The sequence below is a fragment of the Cladophialophora carrionii genome (assembly GCF_000365165.1).
Source record: "Cladophialophora carrionii CBS 160.54 unplaced genomic scaffold supercont1.1, whole genome shotgun sequence".
Lineage (NCBI taxonomy): Eukaryota > Fungi > Ascomycota > Eurotiomycetes > Chaetothyriales > Herpotrichiellaceae > Cladophialophora > Cladophialophora carrionii.
The window spans coordinates 1,979,946-2,001,043 of record NW_008481816.1 but is presented as its reverse complement, the minus strand read 5'-3'; the positions used below and the strand labels follow the sequence as shown (position 1 = coordinate 2,001,043).

General features: G+C 53.9%; 9 protein-coding genes across 9 annotated transcripts; 5 read left to right on the top strand and 4 right to left on the bottom strand.

The window, feature by feature from the left end:
* Positions 1 to 246: 246 nt before the first annotated feature.
* On the top strand, positions 247 to 2,720 carry G647_00708 (uncharacterized protein; the record flags this gene model as incomplete). Its single annotated transcript, XM_008724111.1, has 3 exons — positions 247 to 857; positions 919 to 1,189; positions 1,236 to 2,720. 3 exons carry the CDS (start codon positions 247 to 249, stop codon positions 2,718 to 2,720), a joined length of 2,367 nt encoding a protein of 788 aa, XP_008722333.1.
* A 451-nt stretch (positions 2,721 to 3,171) lies between these two features.
* On the bottom strand, positions 3,172 to 3,580 carry G647_00707 (uncharacterized protein; the record flags this gene model as incomplete). The annotated part of the gene is made up of 2 exons (XM_008724110.1): positions 3,172 to 3,406; positions 3,474 to 3,580. The coding sequence occupies 2 exons, from the start codon at positions 3,578 to 3,580 to the stop codon at positions 3,172 to 3,174; spliced, it is 342 nt and encodes a 113-aa protein (XP_008722332.1).
* A 1,208-nt stretch (positions 3,581 to 4,788) lies between these two features.
* G647_00706 (uncharacterized protein) lies at positions 4,789 to 5,319 on the top strand (the record flags this gene model as incomplete). Its single annotated transcript, XM_008724109.1, has 1 exon — positions 4,789 to 5,319. The coding sequence occupies one exon, from the start codon at positions 4,789 to 4,791 to the stop codon at positions 5,317 to 5,319; it is 531 nt and encodes a 176-aa protein (XP_008722331.1).
* A 557-nt stretch (positions 5,320 to 5,876) lies between these two features.
* On the top strand, positions 5,877 to 8,171 carry G647_00705 (uncharacterized protein; the record flags this gene model as incomplete). Its single annotated transcript, XM_008724108.1, has 6 exons — positions 5,877 to 6,041; positions 6,091 to 7,030; positions 7,078 to 7,126; positions 7,170 to 7,352; positions 7,401 to 7,546; positions 7,618 to 8,171. The coding sequence occupies 6 exons, from the start codon at positions 5,877 to 5,879 to the stop codon at positions 8,169 to 8,171; spliced, it is 2,037 nt and encodes a 678-aa protein (XP_008722330.1).
* Positions 8,172 to 11,928: 3,757 nt separating this feature from the next.
* G647_00704 (uncharacterized protein) lies at positions 11,929 to 13,740 on the bottom strand (the record flags this gene model as incomplete). Its single annotated transcript, XM_008724107.1, has 1 exon — positions 11,929 to 13,740. The coding sequence occupies one exon, from the start codon at positions 13,738 to 13,740 to the stop codon at positions 11,929 to 11,931; it is 1,812 nt and encodes a 603-aa protein (XP_008722329.1).
* A 699-nt stretch (positions 13,741 to 14,439) lies between these two features.
* Positions 14,440 to 15,225, top strand: G647_00703 (uncharacterized protein; the record flags this gene model as incomplete). Its single annotated transcript, XM_008724106.1, has 1 exon — positions 14,440 to 15,225. The coding sequence occupies one exon, from the start codon at positions 14,440 to 14,442 to the stop codon at positions 15,223 to 15,225; it is 786 nt and encodes a 261-aa protein (XP_008722328.1).
* A 43-nt stretch (positions 15,226 to 15,268) lies between these two features.
* G647_00702 (uncharacterized protein) lies at positions 15,269 to 16,330 on the bottom strand (the record flags this gene model as incomplete). The annotated part of the gene is made up of 1 exon (XM_008724105.1): positions 15,269 to 16,330. The coding sequence occupies one exon, from the start codon at positions 16,328 to 16,330 to the stop codon at positions 15,269 to 15,271; it is 1,062 nt and encodes a 353-aa protein (XP_008722327.1).
* A 721-nt stretch (positions 16,331 to 17,051) lies between these two features.
* Positions 17,052 to 18,935, top strand: G647_00701 (uncharacterized protein; the record flags this gene model as incomplete). Its single annotated transcript, XM_008724104.1, has 6 exons — positions 17,052 to 17,225; positions 17,276 to 17,326; positions 17,374 to 17,503; positions 17,554 to 18,266; positions 18,362 to 18,642; positions 18,701 to 18,935. The coding sequence occupies 6 exons, from the start codon at positions 17,052 to 17,054 to the stop codon at positions 18,933 to 18,935; spliced, it is 1,584 nt and encodes a 527-aa protein (XP_008722326.1).
* A 169-nt stretch (positions 18,936 to 19,104) lies between these two features.
* Positions 19,105 to 20,358, bottom strand: G647_00700 (uncharacterized protein; the record flags this gene model as incomplete). Its single annotated transcript, XM_008724103.1, has 1 exon — positions 19,105 to 20,358. One exon carries the CDS (start codon positions 20,356 to 20,358, stop codon positions 19,105 to 19,107), a length of 1,254 nt encoding a protein of 417 aa, XP_008722325.1.
* Between the last annotated feature and the right edge of the window lie 740 nt (positions 20,359 to 21,098).

Genomic DNA, 21,098 nt, shown 5'->3' with positions numbered 1-21,098 from the left:
CCAGCAATACAAAATCTGTCACTCCACGTATCCTCTTTCTTTCCCTTTTGTTTCAATCCCTTCACGTTCAAACCGTATTGCCATTGTCATACTCATGCGACTTTCATTGAGCCAGTGAAACTCCACCTAAGACGTCGTGTTTCTTTCTTCAGTTCTCTCTGCCAATTTTCACGACTCCACCCCCGACGAAGCCTCTGTTACTGGTGGTTCACACTTCTTTCAGGACTGAAGAGTCTGCTGTGCAAGATGGCTACCACTAACCCGCAAACTCGGCTGGATCGATTGTTTGCAAACTCACCTCTACCCCCTGCTCCCACACCTGGTAAACCTCACTTCGCTGAGAAGGAGCTTGCGGAGAAGAAAGCCAAAGAAGAACCACCATTCAGAATCGGCTCCACTGCTGAATACCCTAGGCAGATCAAACCAACTCAGAAAGAAGGAGTTCAACAGGCCCGCGACATCCTTACCAGTTCTGATGAAGATGACTACATCTGTGCTTTCAAGAAGAAGCCGTCAATGAAAGTGCCTTCAAAAGATGTGAAGTCAAAGCCGCGAAAGGTGCCTGAACCCGGCGCTTTCGGCTATCCCAAGGGTGCTGTCACCGAGCCCAAAGGCCCTAATGAGTATCTCGCAAGGGGCAAATCTTCGAAGCGCAACTTTACCGACTCTGTGAACGAACCCGACTCCGACGATGACCACCTCCCGACAGCAGATGTCCATGGAAACCCAGCTGTTGGACACTTTTGCCAATTCAGTCTTGCAGCCAAGTTTCCCTACAAGTACATGAATGACACCAATGACCGTGTGTCTCGGCACTTCTTTGCCTCCAACAAATTCTACTCTCGAAGCTGGGATCTGTGAGTTGCTCATATAATGTTCAGATTCGTTATAGGAAAGACGTTAGCTGATACGAGCCAGGTATTATCTTCATCCTCCATTCTCTCTGAGCAGCAAGCCGATCATTCTCGTACCCTATGCCCAAATTCGGCAGCTAGTCACTGAGATTGGGCAGACCTTCAAAGTTCCGGTTTCGGTGCCAAGATTTCCGTTCACTCTTACATCCTTTGATGATGGGACTCCTCGACCCATCTTTTTGGGCAAGTCAAACTCGAGAGACGATGCCAACGATTTACAGAACAATGTTCCTGCTGCTCCCATGGACCATGCAGAATGCCCCGAGGATGCTTCGGTTACAGTTAAACAGGCCTTTGAGGATTTCAAGGGACATGTGTCAGTCGGCTATTGCAGCAAAGGGCAAGAACAAGAGCGGCGTGGGCAAGAACAAGAGAGAAGACGACCGCTTGCTCAGTATCAGGGATTGGTATGTTCAGCTTAGAAGAGCTCAACGCTACCTGGGCTTGAGACGTAAGACAGGTCAAATCCAACACCCAGATCCTGCCATGTCATGGGAAGAGCAGGAGAAGTTCCGTTACGAACAGCTCAAGAAAGCCCATTTCGTGCTCAAGCCACTCAATGTCAACAAACCAGCTCCACTACCCTTCGAGAAGGAGCCCGTAATCATTGCCGTCGATGTTGAGTCGTATGAGAGAGCACACAATCTCATCACCGAGATCGGCATCAGCACTCTTGACACTCGCGACTTGGTCGATCTTCCCCCCGGGCCTAACGGCAAAAATTGGCTCAATCAGATTCGCTCCCGTCACTTCCGCATCAGTGGCAGAGAGCATCTTGTCAACAGAGACTTCTGCGCCGGCCATCCCGACGCTTTTCAATTTGGCAAGTCTGAGTGGGTTGACCTCAAGGAGGCTGTGGCCGTCGTTGACAGCTGCTTCGAATGGCCATTCTCTGTACAATTCAAGCACGTTAGTCTAGATGACCAATGGGCTGTCGAGCCAGCCAAGCTGGCAAAGGAGAACAACACACAGAGAAGAGTGTCCAACGATTTTGGAGGAGTTTACATTGGACCGACCAATGCCGAGCAAGATGCCGCAAGCAGAGCAGCTATTGCCAACGTGTTGAATGGTATTGGGAACAAAGAAGCCACCACCCAAGCTGTTGAGCCTACCGGGGCAAACAAATCAGACTCGGAGAGTCTTCAGCAAGGACCTCAGGAACGCAACATTGTCCTGTTAGGACACGATATTCGTGCCGACGTCGAGTATCTAAGAGATCTGGGGTCGAAAATCTTCGCCCCGTCCCGTGCGACATACCCCATACCCGCTATGGACATGATGGCCAACGGTGGGGGAAAATCCAAGGTTCTTGCTTCTATCATCGATTCAATGGACACTGCACCGCTCTATCGTGTGTTGAAAGAAGAAATCCAGAATCGCAGCCTCTCTTCTATCATGTCAGACCTCGGCCTTCCATGCTACTTCCCACACAATGGTGGAAATGATGCGCGGTATACTCTCGAAGCCTGGGTTGCAATGTTGATCAAGGCAAGAGTCAAGAGCGACGAGGACCAGCACGAGGAAGACCAGGATGCGGAGAAGAAACCAGAGACAGTAAGCGAGAATGATGCTTGGAACCAGGGATCAGAGTGGCATGTCACGCCACTTCCAGACCCTGGCGGACCAACCACGCCCGACGACAAGACACACCAGAATGATCTTGACTCTTTTGAAGCCGCAATCATGGCCTCGTCTCCCGAGGCGTCTCCTCGATACGCTAAAGATAAGGCTGTTGTCGCAACGATTGAGAAATTGAAATTGGATCCGGGCGTCGACCACGAGGAGCCGGCGGGCCGTTTTTATTAGGCTGGTGAGGCTTCCGAGGATCGCTCTAACGTGTCCACAGCTCGAAACAAGGGGCCAACAGCACAGAGCATGGTGTGGTATGCTGACGAGGAAATGGGAAAACGGTTAGCGAGATACATGACACGTTAACGACATGATAGCAACAGGCAGGAGGAGGCCTGCCATGGCGATGGATTGGTGAAGCTAGCGCGTCCCATTATCATTTCTGATCTGGTGATCACCGGGCTGAAGTATTTCCTTTTCTTCTGCTCGTTCCATGGGAGAACCGAGAATCACTGTACCCAAACAACCCAATGGATTTGACACACTCCCGGGCTGCCAGAAGGTCGGGCACAATCCAGATGGCTGAGCAAGTTCTCCATGATCCACGCTGACAACGTCCTATTGTAGCACAAGCGTAACGCCGTCCGGATGCATGATATGCCCTTCTCTCGTATTTTTGTACAAGTCTTTACCAACTGGCTTTCTTGACGCCTGGTATGGTGCCGTCTAGAGCGTTCATTCGGAATTGAAACCTGGCCATCCTAAACTTTCTCAAAACACCTCTTGCCAATCCACCCATTATGCAGCGGTTTTTGATCTGCGTTGGCCGCGTGTAGCAGTGCATGTTCCTCAGTTCGAACTGGGCTTTCGTACGGACCCAGTCGGGGAGTGAGGTGTTGCGGATAAGATATCGGAGAGCTTGCCTAAACATCGACTGGGCATTAGAATCTGTCGCAATATGGTGATGCGTGATAGGACCGGGATATATACCGTTGTGGTTCGAACTGTTCGAATGTCTTCCGCTTTGTGTGATCACGGATGATTTTGGAGTTGACGAAACAGCCCAGGTCGAGCTTCTTCGATCGGAATTGCGCCATGGCGGTCAGAACTGTCGACGACCTGCAGCTTCGACTTGAGCGCTGCCCCAACCTCTACTCTTGATCAGTTGGGTGCAATGCAGCGAGGCAGAGTGCCCTGAGGTTCCATTACACAATCCCGTTTGAGGCGAATGTCGGTCACGTGGTATGTTTTCAAATGACCGTCATCTCAATTATTTGGGATCCACTGACCCTGAAAAGCTGTTCAAACGTTTACGAGCATTGTACCTTACGACAGTAAAAGGCATACCGAAGAACTAGAGCGCCTCCTCCCAAGCACGCAAGCCGAATGTTGAGTGACTCATTCTGTCGTGGACCTCGTATTACCTATATGCTGAAGCTCCAACTCTTGTCGACGAATTCCGTTCCCATTGACAATCTGAGTCGACCCTGCAAGTCTAGGGACTCAGTTCGAGTTGCCGAAATCTGTACTTCAATACCAGGTCCCCCGTTAATGAAACATAGAACCACTTCGATTTCGGCCGCGCAATGGACTATACCGGAGACCAACCCTTTTACTTCCTGACTTCGCCATTCCAACTTCTGAGCAAGGTACTGTAGTTCTCCTGAGTTCCACTGATATGCCCAAAGCACCCATGTCAGGCACGTCGACCGTCGAAACTGCAAGATCGAAACATTGTCGTGACCACCCACCAACGCGCAATACAGGCGGAGGCTAATGATTCCTCAACACCAAAAGCGGTCCCTCTGACACGAGTCTGATATGTGTCTCAGGCCAGTTGCATCGCTGGAAGACAAGCAGGATTCACAGCGAGTCGCTAAGACTGTTCGCACTCTGCAGCTTGAGACACCACGGCAAGACTTGGCTGAGGCCCAAGCATTTGGCGGCAAGGCGACGTGGTGCCCGAGGTCTCAAGGCACACCAACTTCTCACAGAGAATGAAAGGTCCGTGGGGGAAGCGGAGAAAAGGTAAGGTCCAGGACCCCAGTCTTGGACTTTACTGACACCAGAACAAGCTTGGATGAAGTCAATACAAACGTATTCAAGGTCGGGTGTGTGGACTTTGAAAGAAGTCGATTTGGTCATGCAACCCATCGAATGACTTGGACCAGTTGGGTGTCAATGGGGACGGGCAGCCCCCGCTGCTCAAGCTCTTGATGTGGGCAGTCGCGAGCAGGCCTCCAGGGAAAAACCAACGGCTCGATCGCTGTACGTTTGAAAGCTCGATTCGCCTGCTATTCTCAACATGCGGCACAAGAACTGGGAGCAACAGGCCGCCAGAATCCACAGAAAACAGCTTTATCTCACTGTTGCAGGTCCAAGGCTGACTGGGGATGGACAAGCTGCCCGAGGAACGCTAGCAAAGCTATATCTTCGCGGGAATATGGTTACTGACATTCCATTGGCCTGGCTGTCTCCGTGGCAGCGCGTTCGGGCAACTCTGGTAGGAGCGTTTCTTACTTCGCCTCAGCTGTTGATCCTGGATGAAGTGACAACACATCTGGACGCTGATACCATTGATACATTCATTGGAGCGCTCAACTCGTGGCAAGGGGCGCGGCTGGTCAACGCTCATGATCGGCACTTCATGCGGTGTCTCGTCGGTCGTGGGACGCAACAAGAACAGGCGATGATGAGGACGACAGCGGAAGGGATGACCCCGAGAAGAACCCTGTGCCGGGAACAGTATCCCACGTTCTCAAGACTCGAATACGAAAGCTGGAAAGAGGGATGCAGCAATACGAATCGACCATTACCAAAATGGTGGACAAGCTAGGGATGTAAGGTGGGCAGATGTATGCAAGGCTCGCCAATGACTTGCCTATACCGATGCACTGCTCCAGGGGTGGCTTTGGTATACACCGAGCTATCGGCTACCAGTATCGGAATAGCCCGCGAGATGCTGGATGATTCATGATGTGCACGCGGCAGATACTGGTCTCCAACTCGGCTATGCAACATGCGTACGAGTACCTCGTCAGCTCCGCAGCCGTTGAGCTGCCTAGGAGGTAATGCTTCTGGACTAGCTAAGCACGTGCTACTCCAGCCTCGTTACAATTGGTGGCCTTGGCAGCCACTAACGCAATATCGTCGGCCGTGCAGCTTGACGTTGCTTCTCGCATTCCATCGTCACCATTATTGGCCTCGAACAGCAATATCCACCAACAGGAAGCTTCAAGAGCATCATGCTTCGATCGCGAGCCATCTGGGATCAAGCTTTGCCGCACTCCAGACATCCGATAAATGGCTGAGCATCTCACGAGCTTTTTCGTCCGCTTCCTTGTGAGATACGGTGGGTAGACTTCAGTCTTTGTCTTGTACCTCCAGCCCAGCATGTATTGCAGCTCCTGCTCTCTTCTCCCGGCCCTGGCCTTGCTCTCTTGCCAATATGCTCATGCTCAGCCCTCCAGTTCTCAGCTGTTAGCTTACACTGTGCCTGCTGGCTTCCCAACCAGCCTGTTTCCTGCGTACTATATACCACCCTCCCCAACGCAAGAAGTAAGGTCGAGTGGCATGGAACTATTGCAGAAGTCACTGACAGAGGTAGCCACAACCCGTTGTGTTCGACCCAGCCTTGAACTACACGTTTCCGTTGGAACTCACAAATCAAACCAATATTCCCGAGGAGAGTGAAGATCCCATCTTCTTTCCGACGCCTTTGTTTACAGTCACAAACGGGAGTGCGATTGTCGCCGATGCTATCAGCCAGTTCAATGCCATCTTGGCCACCGATGCAACCAATTGTACGAAGTGTATGTCGGCTTTGGAGGTCGGCCAATATGTAGCCCAACGAGTGCCTACCTTGGTCCCCGATTTGCTGTTTCAACTGTGTGTAAGCACCGGTTTCGGGTCCAATACCAGCTGCCACGAGTCCTACGATGCAGAAAACTTCGGCGCCATCTATACTCAGGTCCTGGCTCTCGCGAACGTCTCTGGATCTGACGGCCAGTATCTGTGCAATTTTGTTAGCGGCAACTTTTGCCCTCGACCATTTACTCTTCCGTCGAACACGACAGCATATTTCGGACCCAAGCCGAACAACGTCACGGTGCCGAAACCAAGTGGCAAGCGAGTCAAGGTCGTCCACCTCAGCGACTTCCACATTGATCCCAGGTACGATGTAGGATCTGAGGCCAACTGCACCAGTGGGTTATGCTGCCGCTCCAACAATCCCAAAAGCGCTTCCGGCGAGCTGGAGATCGCGTCTCCCCTGTATGGAGCCTTTAAATGCGACAGCCCTTATTTCCTGCTGACGTCTGCGCTGCAATCAATTGGCCCGCTCACTGGCACTACGTCGAACAACATGAGCGACAGCGACCAATTTGCATGGGGTATCTACACTGGTGATCTTGTCTCGCACGAATCTCAAAACGAGCTGTCCAACAATTATACCGAGTACGCCGAGGTGTCAATCTACCACATGATCAAGTCGTTTATCCCTTCTGGACCGATCTTTCCTGTGCTTGGAAACCATGACACGAATCCTGGTAAGGCGAGGAGTTGACTGAATGGGACTGTGCTGATTTCATGGCAGACGGGATCAACTCGCCACATAGCTTACCGGGACCTCTGGGCCAGCAGCAGTAAGTCGCTTGCCCTGTTTTGCGACCCGGCTAACCTTGGCAGATCGTGGAACTGGAACCACGTCGCGTCCCTCTGGCAACAGAACAACTGGATCACACCGGAGGCTGCACAGGAGGCTCGAACGCACTATGGAGGCTACAGCATCAATCACCCCAAGTATCCGAAGTTGCGTATCATTACCTTCAACACCGACTTCTGGTATCGGTCAAACATTTTGAATTACATGTAGGGAAAGCAGAACGAATCACCAGTACTCGTCTAACGTGACATCAGCAACACCACAAATCCGGACAACAGTGGCGCCTTCCACTTTGTCGCGCAGGAACTGCTCGACGCTGAGAGCAAGGGAGAACGTGTCTGGCTCATCGGTCATGTCCTCTCAGGTTGGGACGGGTCAAATCCTCTCCCCAATCCTACGGGTGAGCACACACGGCGCACAAAGCGGAAACCCATTTCGAGACATTGAAGTATTTTGCTGACCGCGTCACAGATCTCTTTTACCAGATCGTTGATCGGTTCTCGCCACATGTCATTGCTGGCGTCTTCTTTGGCCATACTCACGAAGACCAGTTCTTTATCTACTACAGCAACAATGGCACTACACAGGATGCTGCTCACGCCGTCAATGTTGGCTGGATGGGTCCGAGTGTTACGCCGTTGACGAACCTCAACTCAGGCTACCGGATGTACGAGGTTGACACGGGCGATTTCTCCGTCTACAACGCCTACACATACTACACCAACGTCAGTGCCTTTCAGACAATCGACGCCGCAGAGACCGGTCCTGTGTGGAAGTTCGAATACTCTACTCGCGACACTTATCAAATTGGATGGCCTGCAGATGCACCCTTGAATGCGACGTATTGGCAAAAGGTCACCGAGGCCATGGCTGCGAACCATACACTGGTGAGCATACATAATACGTATCAAGGCAAGATGAGTGTCAAGACTCCCAACTGTACGAGCAATGCATGTGCTGAGGCAAGGGTCTGCTACATGCGTAGTGGGAGTGTAGCGCTGGGTCGACAGTGTCCGCAAGGGTGAGTTTGGTGAAAAGTCCTGCTGATGATGAGACTGACGTTTGCCATGCAGCTTCGGTTCGGTCCAGAGCCCATTTACAGGGAAGAACTTTTGAGGGACGATTTCAGAAGCGGTGCTTGATAGAGGTCGCCGCGCAAGGACAAGGGAGAGGATACCGACCACAGTGAAGCGCAGAACATGCTGATGTCTTGGTCGATCTTCTGATTCTTGTTGTTTTCGCTTGAGTCTTGACCCGCGTCACTGCATGCCGTTGGGTACATGATCCTAAGCCGAGCAGGTCGAGGGATGAGAGGTAAGTGAAATGCAGTGAACGATAGATGTGAGATTGATGCATCATTCACCTTGTCAGGCAGACTGCTGGTACATGTGTTGAGAGATCTCCACGCTGTCTCATTTTACATTCCGTTGCCGTCGACCTTGAGCTATGATCAGTGAATTCGCTATGTCCGGTGAATCAAAATCGCCTTCTCTTTTCACGATCCTCTTCTCTCTCCATTCACCACGGTATCACCAACGACCTCTCGTCATGAAGAGAGAGTTTCATGTCACAAAGTGTCACCACCCTGAACTTTGCGCTTTTCTGTCTACTATGAATACCTTGAAATATCCCGACAAGACGAAGACCAGCCACAGCTGAGCGAAGGTACGAACGTCGGACCACAGTCGGCCGGCAACCGATTCGAGGAATATCACCTTCGCCTTCACCTTCACTCACAGTCGTATTGACAATTACATTGGCCTTTTCTCAGCTCTTTACACCGTTCGAACCATCAGAATCAGACCGCTCCCCGCTCCCTCACGGTCGCTCAACTCTTACCATCTTACAACCACGCCAGACCAACCCACATATCCTGCGAGCCTACCTACAATGTGCATCTCCCAACCAGCCCGTCTCCACTGCCGCACATGTGGCGTGCAGTTCGGAATCCAAAAGGGTAAGTTCTGCACCGTTCCCTCCGTTCCTTTTCCTTGTCTTGCCGTGTACGTACCCTCACTAACACCCCCACCTCTCTCACCACGCAGACTTCCTCACCGAGTGCGCGGCCTCGAAACTCGCACGCGAAACACAACTCCGCGACCAAGGCGGCATGAAGCACAAGGGCGATGGGATCCTCGCGGGCGGAATGTGCGAGGTGGGCGTCCTGGCCGTGCAGCCCTGGCGGGATTATTACCTGGCCTTGTGCACGGCGTGTGCGGATGAGGAGAGGACGTGGGCGGCGAGGGAGAGGAAGGAGGCTGAATAAAGAGTGAGGGTGAGGGACAGACAGAGGGTGGACGAGAGGGAGAGGGAGAGCGATGGCTAAGAAGGCAGCCAGCCCCCGTACGTATCAACATCACCTCTACCACCACTAGCACCGCCGCCGCCGCCTCCGCCACCATACTAGGGTGGAATATTCACGCGGCAAGGCATACATGTCATGGCATATCACGGCATGGCATATCACGGCTAGAGGGCCAAGTGCGAGGCTCAGAGTGGATGGGGAGGACATCCACATACCCTCACACTCTCACACTCACACTCTCACACTCACACTCTCACACTCACACTCTCACACTCACACTCTCACACTCACACTCACACTCTCACACTCACACGCACACGCACGCGCACACACGACCAGCGATCGAGGACCACAAATTGATTCTCTCGACTGATCGATTCTCTTGACACTTCAGAGTGCTGAGGAATGAAATGCTGATCGACAATTGATGTCTGCTGATATGATATTCCTCCTCGCAGTGCACCCAAGGTCATCGTCACTGGAAGAGCAAAGACACACACACATGTTCTTTCTTTTCGCGAGGACATCTTGTATTCATCTCGTCTCTGTTAGCCCCTTTGATTGCTTCGCAACACGTAATGCCCAGCAGCGTACGCATCGACTTCTGTGGCCACGTTTCCGTGGAGGACATTCCAGTCGCCGTCGAATAAGTCTGCGTGTGCACTGACGCTGTCGGGCACTGCCGGCACCGGCGTCGGCGTCGGGATACGAAAGACGGACGGATCTAACCTGGCGGTGCGCCCTTCAGACACAAGCAAAAGCTCAGGCGGATAGGAGGTGGCTGTGTCTGCGGTGAAGGAAGCCACGCAGAGGCAGAGGCAGAGGTAGCCTGTTCGCTGCGCGCCATGCGTGAGGGTGATTTCTCCGAAACTGGGAACAATGATCTCGACATTACACCGACTGCTGCACGCGCCACGTTCGTCGTTGTCCTTGTGGACTCGGGCGCGCAAGAGCAGCTCAAAGGACCGTGACAGCCTGTTTGGCCACGGGGTTGTGCCGGCTATTCTCTGATGCTTCTCGGACAATGTCCGTATAGTCGAACTGCGTGGCCTTTGAAAATCTCATCATACGCGCCCCTGGCCGACGAATCCGGGCACAGCGACGAGGCGGACTTTGGCTTTGAACTCGGGATGCGCCGCGAAGACATCGTCGGCCTTGGCCTGAGAGCGGGCTGTGCCCACGACATCGAATGGGGACTGAGCCAGACCGAGTCAGAATATCATTTCGTTGATACATGGTTGGAAAGCTAAGTAGGGACGGAACTAACCTCGACCAGGCCTTTGGAGGACATGCGTGGCTACGAAGCCATTGGCTCCGGTGAGCAGCACGGTGGGCATGACGGAGGATGGATTGAACAGCAAGGATCGACTGGGACGATAGTCAAGGGTCCTCTCCAAGTAGGGAATACTTCTAGTTCAGTCGGTTGAAAAGGACAACGTCGCGACCGAACGACGATACAGCAATCTTTGTCTCCCCACTGGCCTGTCAGTGGCCACGCTTTACAGACATTGACACTCGCGCTCGGAAACCCTGCCCATGCTGTGGTATCGTTTGTACCTTCGGCCTTCCAGTTCCACATACACACACATACAACAGAAGGCCCGTGTCTTCATCGTCCGTCCCATCATCTCGAGTGACCTTTGTAAGTACGTGGGCGGCATTGACTAATACGGCAACGATGTGACAGGACGAAATCTCGGGTACAAATCCGGTACCTGCATTGAAGGGCGTGGGTATGTTTAGAGACGTTTACCAAGCCAGGCACGAGTTGTACACGGTAATTAGATGAGGAAGTACCCACTACCCACCTCCCTATCTGGCGCACGGTTGTGGACCAGACCCCGAGCATTCGTCCGGCCCAGCCAAGCACGCAGACAGACAGGCAGGCAAGGAAGGGTACGTAACATCCTGTTGCTGCTACCACTGATATTGGCTTGCAAATACAGTACATGTCCGTGTATGCGTTTCTGGGCCGGCGTCTTCGTAAGCATGATTGATCGTCGGCACGTGGGTGTGTCGATATCGTTCGCCTAAGCATAGGGTACCACCTATTGTCGACGGCCATCATGCTGTCTGTGCATGAACGATGAATATTGGAGATTGCGATTTCCGAGCTTGACAAGCGTTTGCAGGATCGATGACGGTCTGAATCGGAGACCTGTTGGGACAGTTATCAAGCAAGACTCGCAACCCAGAAATGCTCTGCCAGGAGTACTGTATTGATGGCTGCGCAGTGAGCATCATGCTGTGCAAGGATGCAGAATTCCCCGCCTGGACATTGTCTGGCAGCAACTGTTTCGGATATGATCCTGTCGTCCTTCATCACTGCGGTCAAAGGCTCAACCACTCGGCCAGCAGCTTAGCTTCCCATTGCGGATGAAGTCCATCCACCGGGAATCCAGCTTCCCTCGGCAGGTGAAGCCTGTATGCCAAATTTCTTGTCTCGATCGCACTGTCCGTCCAGCCTGACGCCTGTCTCAGCCCGCCGCGTGACTGAGTAATGAATCCAGTCTACTCAACGCCATGCTCATCAACGAGCTTCCCCAGCCGCCGCTTCCAGCACCTATCCTGATGGCCTTCTTCCAGCGAGAGATCAGATCGGCAACCTCTGCTTTGGTGCTCTCTTCCGAACTGCTCATCAACATCACCATCAGCTGAACCAAGAAGGTACTGACAATGGCGAAGTTTCCCTGAGACCAAGAGTGCCAGAACTCGCTCCACGGTCCAACCATGGAGACCATGGCCTCCAGAAGCTCGACAGCCTCTCTCGCGCAGTTTATGGAGCCTGTCACAACCGCTGCTGCGGCCGACATGTGACTATCCCCCAACAATGGCGCGGTAGATATGCCCGCTTGGGTGGGCCGTAGTAGAGCACGGAACAGAATGATGGACGTGACACAGGCGGCCAGATGCACGGATCCGCTGGCACCGGGCTCTCCGCTTCCATCGAGCGGCATGATGACCTTCAGCTTCTGCTTGCACTCGTTGAGCGCCGAGCGAAGCGGCTTGGCGAATTCGAGCGACTTGAAGAGGTCCGACGCCGTTTCCTTGGCCGCACGAACCGTGTAGTACGTCCTGCAAATCTGCGATAGCAGGTGTGACGTGTCGACAAGGCAGTTGAAGTGAGTGTACTCTGGCATGTCTGGTCTGTGGTCAATTCTGGCGACGTCGCCATCCCCCGGGAGCGGCACATCGTAGTCGTCTGGACAGATAGATCGGCCTCCCGGCGTGTCGATGCTGACCCAAACGTCCATGATGAACGTGGCCCACCATAACCGCTGGCGCAGCTGCTTCTCTGCCAGGGGGATACTCCAATTGGTGCAGTCATGCTGCAAGCCCAGAGACTTGGCAATCGTGACGGTCATTGAGGCAAAGGCCGAATATGTCGGCGTCAGTCCCTGGTGCTGGACTGTGGGCCCTTTCTGCAGCAAGAGCAAGCATGCCTGGAGAGTCTCGATGGTGGGCGCATTGGCTTCGGCGAGGACGGCTGCAACGGCCATCGAGTACAGCTGTTCACGCTTGCCATTGGCATCAGTCAGCGTGGCATTTAGGTAGTCATTGTGGATCGAGAAAGGCAGTGCGGTTGCATAGATGCAAGCTGACAGAGATAGCGAGGCCGTGCTGAGGTCACACTCGTCGTGACTGTGACTGTCGCTGTCGGCTTTGGCCCCGGCGGCTCCAGACAAGACCGGAAAGGCAGGCTGGACAAAATGAAAGAACAACTGGACCAACTCGTGACGTTGCTTCTCCGAGAGCAGCTCCTCTACGTCTTGCCACGGCGTGGCAGGCTGCGAAGTCGACGCCGCACCGTTGGGCAGAAAGGGCGCGTGCTCTCGGACCATGAGAACGGGCACCACTTCGTCAGGAGCGTGGGCTTCGTTTGCCGGTCGAGCCCGCTCTAGCCGAATATGTGATACTTCCAAGTGATCTCTTCGGTTCATCAGATTCAGCATGACGTGGCGGTTTAGATGGCCCGTGTCAGGCGGTACCTGAGCACGCCGAAGGCTGCTCGTGTCCAGAGATAGCGGCTTTCCCGGGAATGGATGTAGACTCTGCAGCCGGCTGTGCTGGGGACTGTTGCTTACTGGGCGGCCGTCCGAGCGCGTCTGGACATGTTCGATCGGGTTCTGCGACGTAGGACTCTCGTCCTCTGCAAGTTCCAGGCTCTCAAAGATGTCGCCATCGAAGGGCTCGGAGGCGAAGTCCTCCCACGTGTGAGAAAAGGACGCGAAGCCCTCTATCTGTGACAAGTGATGGCCATCTGCCAGAGAATGAGAGGAAGGGAGCATCTTCCGTCTCTTATTGTTCGGTCCGTTCTGAAACGTGCAGGCCCAGCCGCGAGTCGCACAGAAGGCACACGGCGGCGACGAGTCAATTCGACACGCGATCTTCCTCCCGCGACACGCATCGCACGGGCGATCGCGCCGGGAGCGAAAGGGCCTGGGTCCCTCTTGACGCGTCGAGATGTCCATCTGACGCCGTCACGCACATCACCTAGGGGGTGTGTCATACCAGCAAAGATAAAGGAGGAGGAAGAGGAAGTGGCACGATGGCGGAGCGGGAAATCTTAGCTGAAAGCGGCTAGGTGGCATTGGTAATAGTGTCTCTCTGCACGTTTACCTGTCGAGGAGATCAAGGGGGCACACGGGAGAGTACGGTAGGTATCCTATTGTGCTGTTCTAGCGGGTTCCAGGGGGCGTCATGGCTGGCTCCAAAGCCTCAGGGCAACAGGCGCATTTTATGGTCAGATTCTCATCTTCCACCTCGTCGCCGTAGACGCTGGATGTCGCAGATCTCCGCGTCGTCTATCCACTGAGCCTTGCCCGCCAACGTCGCCCAAGCATGCGGGGAGAATGTGCTTGGATCGAGTAGATACTGTGCACCATGTTGCGAGACGCGGGTCCTTCTCCTGGGTAAGAAGCACGGGCGGTATAAATCCGAGCAATGCCTGTCCTGAGAGCCCGGGTTAGGGCCTCATCGATGCAAAGATGCCTTCCTTCCGCGTCGCAGTTCAGAGCAAATCCTGCCTCCTCGGCACGTTTGTCAGTTTCAATGATCCCTACAGCGCCCAAGTCCTCGCGAGATGTGGTTTCGACTGGTTGATGATCGACATGGAGCATTCGCCGCTCTCGGCGCAAGAGATCACGTCAATGGTGCATTCTACAGTTGCTGCCTCCGCAGGGAGCTGCTGTCCGATCGTCCGCATCCCGTCTCATGGCGTGGAATGGATCAAATGGGCCCTCGATAGCGGCGCCAGCGGCATTATTGTGCCCATGGTGAACAACAAGCAGGAAGTCGACGCCATTCTCAAGCGCGCGCTGTATCCACCGGCCGGGCAACGAAGCTTCGGCCCTTTTCGTGCGCCGTTTGCAGACATGGCCGGCTCTCTGGACATGGCGGAATACAAGCGGAAGACGGCGCCAACAGTTGCCATCATGCCTATGATCGAATCAGTGGAAGCGGTGGAGAATGCCGAGGAAATTGTGGGAGCGCAAGGCGTGGATGGGATTTTCATCGGACCCGTCGATCTCAGGCATTCACTCGGCTTGGAAGGCCCGGAAGGAGATGAGAACGCATATTTAGCAGCCTTGCAGAGAGTACTGGACATGGGCAAAAAGTTTGGCAAAGCAATTGGTATTCTGGGCACTCAAGAATCAGTCCCTCGACTGGTCAAAATGGGATTCAGCTTTATCATGCTTGCGGGTGGTGACGCAGGGATTATGGCAGAAGCAGCGTCGGCGAAACTCAAGGCATCAAGACAGTCGATAGGCTGAATTCCATGTCATGCTGCAGGTGAACTGGCCGGGTCGCTGTCATCTAGTCCTGAGATCCTTCATTCCCAGGGCCAACCATTTCCACGGCGGTATGCTTCATATACGCGAACTGCTCCTCGTTCCACTCCGCCATCAGCTTGGCAATCTCGTCTCCTGAAAGCTGGCCGTTGGCAATTCGCTCTCTAAGCAACCTGGATCGCTTTTCGAGCACCTCGAGTCGGTAGGTCGACCATTGCTTAAAGAGCTGATCCCAATGGCTGCTTTTCTTGACATTTCCCAGGTTGCTGACGTCCTTCAGACTTGGATCTCTGGGCCGGAAGGAAGTCACCATGGTCACACGCTCACCAGTGCCAACAGCGCGCAAGGCGATATGTTCAATGCACCCTCCTTGCATCATCACAGCCCAGCCAACCTGTGGTCCTCGGATCTTGGCGATCGTGCCGTCACCCTTCCGGAGCCCCGTCTCGCCTCCCACCATGTTGGACGGATCTGAAAGCATACACACACAGACCCACGGGTACGAGTCGGTGTGCCATCGCCCAACCGAAGCAAGCTCTTCGGACTGGTCAACCGCAGCGGGGGGAGTGGACAACGCCTGGCTGGGAGGCATCGCTGGCGGCAGGGCCTGATCCAAGGACATTCCATCTTCAAGTGCGTCCACCTGGACATTGATGTGCGCGATCTCGTAGTCGAAGACTACCTCCAGATCGACTCCTGCGGCGGTGGAGCAGGCCTTGAGGACCTCTGGGCTGCGCCAAGCAGCATCGACAAAGGGCGTGTCTTTGGAGTATCCACGCATCTTGTAGCAGTTTCTCTTGGTTCGGTCGCCATGTTTGTTCACGATTTCTTTGCGGAAGAGGTCTGCACGAATTTGCTTGACGCCCTCGAGCGTGAACAGCGGGAACGGCTCGGTGATGGCAACTGGTGAAATGGCATTACTCTCCGACAACAGCAACTCCTTGAGGGTGATAACGCTCTTGGGTGGCTCGAAGCACAGGTGTTCCGCGGCATCGAAGCGAGCGGGAGTCGCCAGAGTGGTTACGAGCGGCTCAATCTTCTCGAAAGCATGGTCCACGCTCGGCACGGGAAGGACAGTAGTCGCCATGGTGATGTGTGTATCGGGATAGTGTGCTGCAGCGGTTTTCGTATCACTCACTTCTACCTGCAATTTATAACCGTAACGCGGCCGTCTTCGCTCCACAGATCTTTAAGATTTCCACAACCACCGTATCCACGCGTGGCCGAAGCCAGAGGATTGGCGGGCCTCTGCACCGCGCCCTTGGCCATCTGCGTGTGGGCGAAGACAATGTCGATGGCGACGGGCAATAACTGAGTAGACAGCGAGGTGCACAGAGCCGACGGACATCTCCTACAACATCCCCGATTGCCCTATACCCTGAGGGTTGTTCTTTGAGGCCGCGAGATAAGCTCCATCGAGGCCAGATTAGCGTTAGCCTGACTGCCGATATTCCCTTGGCCGATCATTTCTTGCCCGTAACAGAGTTCAACCACGCGGCCATTTGCCTATCAGGGTGGCGGGCAATGGCTGCTCCAATCACGCCCCGAGATTTGACCCCAAGCGGGCAACCACGATAGTCTGGTGTTAACATTCTGTATACCGATAGACCTTGGCATCCCCATGTCTATCAGAATACGGGAAGCAAGGCCTGACTCGATACAGGCCTATCAGCGTAGATAGCTTGGTATCGAGGTCAGATGCTGAACGTGAGGTGAGAACCGACATACAAAAGCGGCACCGCTTCCTTCAGTTTCAAACACGCCTTGCATCAAAGTCCAGAATTCCTTGACGAAGACCGGCGGCAAGAATGGGCGTCCCTGAAGACACGAAAGTTGCGACCGCAAGTCCCGCCTCTGACGAGGCCGCGGAGGTGGGCTCCGTCAGAGAGCTGAAGACTCTACATGTCGATGGCGTCGATCCCGTCTTTGAGCACCAAGCCAGGCTCGTGAATCATGCGGTCCAGTCTATCGGCATGGGCAAGGTAAAGCTGAGTCGTCCCGATAGAGCGCTAGCAACCCTGACAGTGAACAGTACCAATGGGCTTTGTTCTTCCTCTGCGGCTATGGCTGGTTGTGCGATCAGGTGAGTACTAGGCCAGAGATTGGTGTGTCTCGAGCTAAGGGTGGCAGCTTTGGCAAACGACTGTATCAGACGCGCTTGGTCAAGTAGCAGTGGAATTTCAGCCGCAGCACTCGGCCTTTCTGTCCCTTGCTCTGATTGCAGGTCTTGTTGTGGGAGCCTCATTCTGGGGTCTTGGATGTAAGCAAATATGCTTAAAGCGAGACCGACAGAAATGCTGACCTCGACAGGTGATTTGATTGGAAGACGACTCGCATTCAACTTGACCTTGCTGATTGCCGGAGTCTTCGGGACTGCTGCTGGCGCGGCCAACAGCTTCGTCAGTTGCGCCGTGCTTGTCTCGTTCTGCGGCTTTGGGGTTGGAGGCAATCTGCCCGTTGACTCCGCCGTGTTCCTCGAATTTCTGCCAGGCACCCATCAATATTTGCTCGAGATCTTGGCTGTTTGGTGGTCAATCGGGCAAGCTATCCCAGCAGGGGCGGCTTGGGGCTTCATCAGCCGTTATTCCTGCAGCGAGGACACCCCAGCGGGACAGTGTCAGAAGAAGGACAACATGGGATGGAGATATCTTATGTACTCGATGGGCGCCATCACGCTGGCTGCTTTCTTTCTGCGCTTTGCCTTTTTCCGACTGCGCGAAAGCCCTCGGTACCTAATCGGTCAAGGACGGTACCAAGAAGCCATTGACGTGCTGAACGACGTTGCAAAATACAACGGCACCACACAACCACTGACAGTGGAGGATCTGCTGCAGGTCGAGAGAGATTATGCCGTCGCGGGGCACCCAGCGGCTGTGAACAGGCCGACTGCCTGGCAAAGGACCATGGCCCAATTCAAACCAGGTGGCTTCAAGCACATCCGAGCGCTGTTCTCGACCAAGAAAGTGGCATACAGCACAAGTTTGATTATTCTGGTATGGGGCATGATAGGTTTGGCTTCACCAGTAAGTCTTCCTGCACTGTTTTGGTCAGCACGGCCGGGTCATGGTCCTCAGAGATTACCTTGCACCACGTTCCTTCAATACTGACGTACTCGCAGTTGTATGCGAATTTCCTTCCCCAGTATTTGGCGCTGCACGGAGCCCAGGCTGGGTCCAGCAGCATTGCCATCACATACCGGAACAACTTCATCATCATTGCTTGCTCGATTCCTGGCACGCTGATGGCGGGCTGGTTCATTGGCTTGCCCAAAATTGGCAGAAGAGGCACTCTTGGCATTGCTCTGATCCTTACCGCGGTCTTCCAATTCGCCTTCACCACAGCCAGAACACAGGCTTCCATTCTGGCCTTCAACTGCATCACCTCCTTCGTATCGTATATGTGAGTATACCGGTTCTTTCCGGTTCTTTTTCTGCCCCATTGCTGACCTGCCTCGCAGCATGTGGGGAGCCTTATACTGTTATACACCTGAGGTCATACCAAGTATTCACCGTGGCACGGGATGTGGGCTGGCCTCAGCCTTCAATCGAATCTGTGGTCTTCAGGCACCGATTATCGCGACGTATGTGGGGTACAACAACAAGCCGATTTTCGTCTCGGCGAGTCTGTACATCGTGGCCGGCTTCATCAGCTTCATTTTCCCCTACGAGACCAGCGGAAAGGCAAGTCTTTGAGGATAATGCCGGATGCAAGCTGGTAGAGTTGGGACCTCCCATCGTTGCGCGTCAGCTGCTAGGGAATGACTGTGGGACATCACGCCGCCTAACATGAGCGTCCCTTGACCTCCACTGCGAGGTGGCAGCGTTGGCTTTGGACCGCCCGTGGATACCGCATATACTCGAATCAAGGGGTAAAGCCTAGTTCCTGCAAAGTCCAAGGTATCAGTTCCGCTAGATCATCAGGGTCTTTCTCGCCTATCGGTTTCGCGAATTCGAACAAGAACCGGTGCATCCATCGGTCCATGCGGAATGAAGTCTCCTTGTACTTCTGGCACGCTTTGTGAAATTCGCGGAATCTCGTAAAGCACACATCTAGCGTTGGCCAAAAGGTCTGGAGCCTTGTCAAAATCTCGAAATTCCTCTCCAGACGAGAGCGAGCAGCACGGATCTGTGCTTCGTCAGAACTGAAAACTAGAATGTGAAGCTGAATGGTGGACGCGATGACCAGCACGTGTCCCACCATCGTGTAATAGACCTCGCAGCCCGCAGTAGAGTAGGCACGGTAAAGGATCTCGCAGAGCCCGATCGAGTGGCCCTTGCACTTGTCGGCGTAGTATCGGGCTTGGACAGTGTCGTCATATGAGTCCCCGTGGAGATATGGGTAATACAGCAATTGTCCATAGTGATAGTAGCCCAAATATACGGCAACAAACATAGGCCCCAGTCCTAGAGCGGCATAGCGGGACAGATTTGCGTCAGTGTCTTGCAGCCCGATGGGCAGGTTGTTGTACCAGTCGTCCAGTTCCGCAGAGAGTGCGTTCACAGCTGTCCCGTGATCTGCGCCGAGTTGGAACTCTGAGGCAGCCCTTTCGTTCAAGAGGCTGACCTCGAACAAGATAGCATTCAGCTTGATCATTTGCGTCAGCAGTGAAGCGCTGGATTCTTGCATGCTGGTAGGACTGGGCAGGTCAAAGTCTTGCCGGCTCAATTGGTGAAAGACCGTTTCCTCCATAGGGTAAGGAACATCGCTTCTCGGCGTCAAGGATCGATTTATGCCGACACCCCTTGAGGACCATACGTCCACCATGCATAGCGTCCACCAAGCTCGGCAATTCACCTCCTGCTCGACTCTGGATATGACGATCATGTTGGGAAGGTCGAGTAACAATGCATTTCGACAAGCCACACTGTAGAAGACTGCCTCTGCAGCGGCTTCTCCTTCAGTAATGACGTAGGCCCCTAAGAGAACAGCGGCTTGCAGAGTTATCAAAGACACGTCACGGAGATTGAGGAGGTGTTCCGCTTCCTGCGCATATCGTCTGCCCCTAATTCTGGGGTCAATCCCCGCAAAGTACGCATCATTGGAGAATCTTGCGGAAAGACTGATCATGCCATACAAGAGGACCGGAGGAATCGTGGCGTTAATAACATCCTGCATCAAACTCGGGGGGTGGAACAGGGAGTGAAAGGTGTCGTGGATATAACGAAAATACAGCTCGACCAGCTCGACACAAAGAGATTGTGGAGGCAAGTCGCTGCTGATGCTCCCGCACCGCGTCAGCTCCACCTCGCTTGTGCTGGGAGAGGTCGACGACTGATTCGGCCAGTTTCCAGTAGAGTGAGAGGTGGAAGTGAAGGAGCAGTCGACATTGCGGTTCTTGCAGTAAACACACGGCGCACCGGGAGCAGTCACCTCGCATCTGCGACGACGGCTCCTAAGGGTGATAATGCGTTAGCTGGTGGGAATCGTGACTTTGATATGAGGATGCGTACCGGCAAACGACACAGGCGGTGGGAGGTCGCATTATAGCAGGTCCCTGTTGCCTGATAAAAGGCTTGTCAATCAGCTGAAGTGTAGGTGAAATGGAAGTGAGCTGGACTTGACGTCAGTCGTCAGTCGTCAGCCATGCGCGTCGTGTGCATTGCAATGAGCTGGCTATTACCGCCAGAATGCGTCCGATGGGGAACCTGATATTATGGACCAGTGCCAGTGCACTTCCGAAATCATGTCGATTTGCTACAGAGATAGATGAAGGAGGCGAAGGAGGAAGAACAGGAGTCAACTCCGTGTTCTCAGATCACTTCAATTCGCCAAGCGAGCAGCCTCTTTCCCCGCAAATGCAGACGAAGAGGCTTGGGGAGCCGAGTAGCGACATCAAAAAACATCTTGAGCAGGCC